Source organism: Papaver somniferum, chromosome 8 (genome assembly GCF_003573695.1).
Source record: "Papaver somniferum cultivar HN1 chromosome 8, ASM357369v1, whole genome shotgun sequence".
NCBI classification, from domain to species: Eukaryota; Viridiplantae; Streptophyta; class Magnoliopsida; order Ranunculales; family Papaveraceae; genus Papaver; species Papaver somniferum.
In genome coordinates this window covers 117,645,773-117,652,832 of record NC_039365.1, presented here as the reverse complement: position 1 = coordinate 117,652,832, position 7,060 = coordinate 117,645,773, and the positions used below count along the sequence as shown (strand labels likewise).

At 37.2% G+C, this 7,060-nt stretch overlaps 1 protein-coding gene across 3 annotated transcripts; it reads left to right on the top strand.

Annotated features, from left to right (window-relative positions):
• Positions 1-2,407: 2,407 nt before the first annotated feature.
• On the top strand, positions 2,408-5,980 carry LOC113301629 (suppressor of mec-8 and unc-52 protein homolog 2-like). 3 transcript variants are annotated; one of them, XR_003336395.1, is made up of 11 exons: positions 2,408-2,803; positions 2,907-3,115; positions 3,264-3,319; positions 3,425-3,479; positions 3,664-3,941; positions 4,093-4,148; positions 4,299-4,353; positions 4,871-4,984; positions 5,109-5,198; positions 5,380-5,488; positions 5,657-5,980. XR_003336395.1 is itself a non-coding variant. In XM_026550416.1 (6 exons), the coding sequence occupies exons 2-6, from the start codon at positions 4,789-4,791 to the stop codon at positions 5,692-5,694; spliced, it is 303 nt and encodes a 100-aa protein (XP_026406201.1). In that variant the 5' UTR covers positions 4,528-4,554; positions 4,697-4,788; the 3' UTR covers positions 5,695-5,980. The 3 variants fall into 3 exon arrangements, 1 of the variants encoding a protein (XP_026406201.1); XR_003336396.1 differs by lacking the exon at positions 4,093-4,148; XM_026550416.1 differs by lacking the exons at positions 2,408-2,803; positions 2,907-3,115; positions 3,264-3,319; ... (2 more) ...; positions 4,093-4,148; positions 4,299-4,353 and adding exons at positions 4,528-4,554; positions 4,697-4,805 and having other exon boundaries at positions 4,936-4,984.
• The last annotated feature ends 1,080 nt before the right edge of the window (positions 5,981-7,060 follow it).

Here is a 7,060-nt window from a genome sequence, read left to right as displayed (position 1 = left end):
ATCATCTTTGCTTTCTTTGTTATTTTTTTTATTTTACTTTAATCAAACAATCCCTCCTTTTTGTGTTATTCTTTTATTACAATTTTGCTTATCAAATAACCTATCAATTACACAGCCCTCTGTGGGAACGATCCTTACTACCGTTGTATTACTAGTTAATTAGTGGGAAATATATCGAATTATTTGTTGCACTTACGACACGCATCATCTAGCTTTCCAGATGTACCAGCATAAATGCTGCAGTCTTGGCTGGTCACCCCATTTTGAAACCAGGAATTTAGCCATTCTATGAAGATAGTATTGTTATCAAACTGAGAATTATGGGAGCCAATGATGTCCTGCCAAACTAAAGTTGCAGCAGGGCAGTTTAGAAACATATATGTCATGGTGTCCTTATCCCCACTGTTGCAAATGGTGCATAAGGGATCAATGTAATGCAGTATACTGGCTGTTTTAGCATTAGTGGGGAGAATTCCATGAGCACATTTCCAGATGAAAATTTTATGACTGGAGCCACATTCATGTTCCAAATTTCCTCCCAGTTTCCTGCCATTATATCATTTCTGTAAAGATTGGATCTTTGCTTTATATGGAGCCTTGACTGAGAATTTTCCTGTGTCATCTAGTTTCCATGTTATGTTGTCTTCTTCATTTGGATGGGTCTTCAGGGTAATAATTTCTTGAGAAACAGAGTGACAGAAGAGAGCTTGCACTAGAGTTTCATTCCAGGATCCATTAGGAAGAAGGAGAGTCTCCAAAGTTTCCATATGGTGATGAAAATTTAGAGGTTTAAGAAGTCTTGTTGTTGTGTTTGGGATCCAAATATCTTCCCAAAGTTTAATTCTTCTCCCATTGCCAATTCTCCAGATACATTATTGTTGAATGTTGCTGATGTCTTCTAGAATTTCTTTCCGTATCCATGAATCACCATCTTTTGATTTTATATTCATGTTGAGAACATTCTTGCCCATTAGGTACTTTACATCCATAAGTTTATACCAAAGAGAGTCTTTATCTTGTTCTAACCTCCAGCCAATTTTTGTGATCATAGAACTGTTAAAAAGTTCCATATTCAAGAAGCCCAATCCTCCTAGCTCTTTAGGTTTGCAGACTGCTTTCCAAGCTTTAGGGAAGTAACCTGTTGGATTTTCAATGTTTTTACCCCAGAATAAATGTCTTTGAAGTTTTTTGATGTCTTTGCAGTTTTGCTTTGGGATCTTGAAACAGTTCATTTGATAGATACAAGCAGAAGAAGTGACAAATTTGATAAGAACCTCCCTCCCTGCACGGTTTAGGGGAACATTTTTCCATCTAGACAATCTCAGCTTAAGTTTTTCCACTCCAGGCTTAAAGGAAATGATTTTGCTTCTATGTGTGAAAATGGGTGCACCTAGATGTTTATCATCCAGCTGAAGAATTCTAACACCCATAGTGCTACTGATTTGAGGTATAAGGTTTGGATTTGTGTTTTTGCTGAAGAAGACTCCAGATTTAGTATAATTAATGAGTTTCCCAGAGGAGCTTCCAAAAATCTATAAGATATCCATTATATTTGAGCTTCAATCAAGTTGGATTTCTAGAAGATCATGCAGTCATCAGCAAAGAGAAGATGGTTGATTGATGGAGCAGCTTTGCAGATCTTTATGCCATGTATAAGTCCCAATTCCTCAGCATAGATAAGAGTTCTGGATAAAGCTTCCACGCAGAAAAGAAAGAGATAAGGTGAGAGTGGGTCACCTTGTCTTATTCCTCTGGAGGGTTTGAAAAATTTGTCAAGTGATCCATTTATGAGAACAACAGAAGTTGATGTTGAAATGCATTGCTTTATCTTGTCGCACCATTGCTCATTAAAACCAATTTTTTGCATTATAGATAGAATAAAGGTCCAGTCCACTCCATCAAAAGCTTTTGCCATATCAATTTTGATACTCATACTTCCAGAGTCTCCTTTTTTCCCTCTTTTGGATCTCATGTTGTGTATTATTTCATGAGCAATAGCTATGTTGTTAGATATTTGTGTTCCAGGGATAAAGGCTGATTGGTATCACTACACCAAATTCTAGGATTAGTAACATAAATTCGTAACGGCTTACTGACCTTTACGAAATTCCCGTTTTGAAAAGTTGTAACAGGCTTTGGTCGTTACGAAATTTAAAAAAAATAGTAACAGAGACCAGTCGTTACGAATTTTTTTCATAGGCGTGCCAGCCACACGCTTCGTCAACCTAGGTCGTAACATGTGTATTTGCGCGTGTGTTATTCACATGTGTGGCTTACTTTTTCCGCCCAATATTGGTTCAAGTAGAGGATATTTCTTCCCCCTACTTAGGTATTATTTGGTCTTCCATATCGACCATTCCTTTTCTTCTTCATTTCTCCTCTCCTCCCTCCCAAACCCTAGAGCGACAGCAAGTTTTCTTTACCAACTCTGATTTTTCTCCAGCAAATCGAGTATTGGCGTCGAAGTATGTAAGTGATGGAGAGATTGTTCTAGAAAGATTTTAAAATCAGCAGAAAAACTTGGATCTAGGGTTTCTGTTAGCGATAAAAGTGTTTTGAATGTTTAATCGAGGGTTCTGATTACTGTCTAGTACTCCATTCATTGAAGACATCTACTAATTTGCTTCGGCTAAAATCACCTTCACCTTCCACAAACACACACACAGAGCTCCCTCTCCGCCATAAACCCTAGAAAACCAAAAATTACCTGCAATTTCGTAGCCGAGAAGGAAGAAAAATTCCAATCAAAGATGTCTTCATCAAAGAAGAACCATTACAAAGAGAAGATGATGAATCGCAAAAAGTAAGAAATCCCTTTTTTTCCCATCTTTTTCTGTTCTGGGTTTTATTGATGAAATTGAGAATTAGGGTTTTTTTTATGATTGAATTTGTTTGAAATTTGATAGGGAGAAAGATAGAGGAGGTGAAGAGAAACCAGAACAGCCTGAATTGCCGAAATACCAAGACAGAGCTAAAGAAGGAAGAGAAGATCAGAATCCTGATTATGAAGCATCTGAATTGGGTTCCTTTCGTGTTGTTGCTCCTCCTGATGCTGTTGATCTTAGACATGAAGATGCTATGAAGATATCGATCGAGAATTCGAAGTATCTCGGAGGTAATTCGTGTTTTTGATTATTGTCAGTTAGATTCTAATCCTGTGCAATGAGCGGCGAGATTGTGTGAAATTCGTAGCTATAGGTGTTGGAGAGATGGTTAATTGTATGCCCAATTTGTATTGAGTGGTGGTTGTTTATGGTTTGTAGGTGATGTGTAACATACACATTTGGTGAAGGGATTGGATTATGCGTTACTTAACAAGGTGCGTAGTGAGATTAAGAAACCATAAGCGTGAGAGGAAACTGATGGAAAGACTAGGTTCTTATTTACTTATGGCTTCAAATTGTTTTGCTTCATATTTATACAGGGAGGTGAAATCTATGATGCAATGCTGAACCAAACAAATCTCTCAGACAATAATAGTAAGTTCTATGTGACTCAAGCTCTTGGCATAGTTTCTTCTTCTCCTTCATCCTCGTTTATTTCTGTTGTTCTAGTTCCCGTCTTTCAAATGTATGGTTCTTGTGTACTGGGCAGAATCAAGTCTCGTGAATGTGGTATAAATCTTTTCCCTAACTTTATCTGTGCTATTATAAACTAATGCAGAATCAGACGGTGGTGGAGATTTCATAGTTTTCACTAGATGGGGTCGAGTTGGAGTTAAAGGACAGAACAAGTTACAGGGACCTTTCACCTCCAGAGATGAAGCTATTCAGGAATTTGAAGAAAGATTTTATGCAAAGACAAAATCTGTGGTCTGAGCGCAAGAATTTTGTTTGTCAGCCGAAACCTTACACTTGGTTGGAAATGGATTACGAAGAAACCGAAAGTGAATCAGTTGTAAGTTTATCTCAGTATGATGCAGCAACGGATGATTGAAATAGGTTAGTAGTGTTTACCTCTAAACAACCAGCTCATAAACCAATTATACTATCATATCATGATATACGCCTTATGTTCTGCTTGTCCACCTTGTTAGTGCTTATAGTCATTGTTTTCCTGTGCGAATTTGTACCAACTTTCGTAACTTTTCAGGATACGACGCTGAAAAGTTGCCTCTTGGTAAGCTAAGCAAATCAACCATTTTTAAGGTATGCCGTTTGATTAGTCACTGAACAATATACAAAAAAAGTTGCCTAAATCAAATTATGATCTCACATGTTTGCCTGTTTTTTTTCCTTCTTTTGTTTAACCATCTCGAATTTGAGCTCGTTTAACCATCTCGATTTGAACTCTTGCAGGGATATAATGCATCAGTGCCAAGCGTGATAGGAAAACACTTGAGCAATTGACTGGGTAAGGTTCTGAATGTGTATTTGCTGAATAACGTTTACTTTTAAAATAATAGTTTCAGTATTGACTTATTGTTAATCTTTTACTTTTCATTATTCTCTGTTGTTTCATTGCAGAGCTTTCTACTCTGTTATCCCTCATGACTTTGGTTTCAAAAAGATGTGTAAGTTTCGTTTTGGCCAGAATTGCATTTTCTTTTTACATGTAACCTTTTTTTCCTATCTCTTTAACCAGATAATTTTACAAGTTACATACTGCAATATATGGTTTTATGTTCCAAAATTTGACGCTTTTGTATTCCAAATTTTCTATCATCATTTCATAATGTGGCTACACTTTTTTACAGGACATGGTATTTCTTGACTACTCATACAAAAAAACATTCATATTACACTGTTGATATAGTACAATTATTTAGGGTATCTAGGAAGTGTGGAGATGAAAGTTTCAGAAAGGTACATGAACGTTACAGATAGAAAAATTTGATGCTCTTCTGTAATTATTCTGTTTGTGTGTGTAGGCTGATGTTGTGCTTGCTTTTATCGGGTGGGGTGTTTTACTGAGTTTGTTGTTGGTGGTGTCCAGATTTGCGAAGGAAGAGCATGCTGTGACTATTCGTACCGCGACTGCAAAGGTGTGTTTGTCCTGCATAGGATGTGATGAACTTTTTGTTTGTATTGGTTTTATAGTTACGGTAGCTTAGGATGGGAAGGAGTTGTATTTATTTGGTTTCTGATATTGATTTCCTGGTTGTGCAGTCAGTGTATCAATGGATTGTCAAGCCACGGACTACTGTCAAGTTGAATAAGATGTTTCTTCCTGGTCGAATGTCATTTATCTTCAACATGGTAATAATCTTTTGCACATGCTCTTTAGATTTTTATAGAACTTCTGATGCCCGTTATTGAGATTGGATTTTTCGTATGACAGATGGGTTGCGAAGTGTCTTGAACTGATTTATATGGTAGTTGTTTTCCTTGTGGTGTTTTGTATATGACCTAGAGGCTAACTGGTGCTTTATATTTTCAGGTTCCCTATAGTGGGTCATGGAATTACAACATTAACGGAGTGAAGCATAACACTAATCTGATGTGTGGGATAAAGCTGGGATCGATGGTGACACTGAGAATATCAGCTTGTAAGTCCTTTATGATTATATCATACTTAACTATATACTCTTGTGGGCGTGGATTGACGCTACTGACATATTTACATCATACTTAACTATGTGGTTCTTGATAACATCTTGTTTATAGTACCGATATCCTTTGCTTTGCCTCATCTAATTCACATATCTTGATTGCAGGTTTGGTGGGATACCTTCTCTATCACGAAAGGGTTTGAATCTCCTATGGCATGGAAGTCGCCTTGGCTTATGAACTATATATGAACTGATTGGCATCTGATTGTTGCTTTTCAATGCTGTAAGTTTTATAAGTTACAATGTAGGATGTTTCTATGAACTCAGCAAATTTTTTAACTTAATATTTGATACTTCCAAGAATTTTGGTACTTGGAAGAATTTATGTTCCTTGATTGAAAGTTATATGGATTAAGTAATTAACCGAGTCTGATTATATGAATGTGACGCGACTGTGATGGAATGAAAAGGGAAGGCAAGTTATTGGAATTCCGGTGTATATCCGGCTGAAAATGAACTTCCGGTTAATATTGACTAGGTCAAAATTGGTCGTATTGACTGATTTTGACCAGGTCAATGTTAACTAGCAGTAATTTTTGGCTGTTACAAAAAAGTTCGTAACGGGTTGCACGTGTTACGACTGACAATTTACAAAATTTCGTAACGGCTGACGCCTGTTACGACTCGCCACGTAGTAACGGCTGCTGCCTGTTACAAAGTCCTTTACAACCCGAAATCTGTAACGGCCGCATTGCCGGTACAAAATAAATGCAACACCCCTTTTGAAACAGGCGAGAGCCGTTATAACCCCTTTTAGTAACGGATCACTTCTGTTTCTAATCCCAGAATTTGGTGGGGGTATGATTTTGTTGAGATGAAGTTTCATTCTCTGGGCTTTGAGTTTTGATATGATTTTATAGGTTGTGTTACAAAGGCTTATGGGTCTAAAGTGGCTTGGAGAGGTAGGATTGTCAATTTTGGGGATGAGGGATATGAAGGTAGAGTTCATTTCTTTGAGTGAGTGGCCAGAGGTGAAGAAGTGTTGTACCATTTTGACAACGTCATTTCCTACTATTTCCCAGTTGGATTTGAAGAAGTTTGGTGGAAACCCATCAGGACCTGGGGCTTTGTCACTGGCTATACTGAAGAGGATGGACTTTATTTCATTGTGATCAGGTTGTCTGTTGAGCATACTGTTATCAGCAGAAGTTATGATGGTGGGTATGAGATTGATGATTTCTGGTGAGATGTTTATGGTTTCAGCAGTAGCCATGGTGGAGAAGTGTGTAGTGAAACAGTTCTTGATTTTTTGATAGTCAGTGATCCATTCTCCTTTTTCATCTTTTATTGAATCAATCTTGTTTCTTCTAACTCTAATTTTGGTAGCTCTGTGAAATTAGTTTGTATTTTGATCTCCTATATTTATTAGTTGATCTCTACTTGTGGTTTTCCAAAAAATTTCCTTTATGTCATGCCAAGATTTGAGTTGTTTCCTTGCATCAGCTAAAGCATGTCCTCTATCAATCTTGAAGTAGTTGTTGTGGAGCCAGTTTTGTTAGATCATAGCTC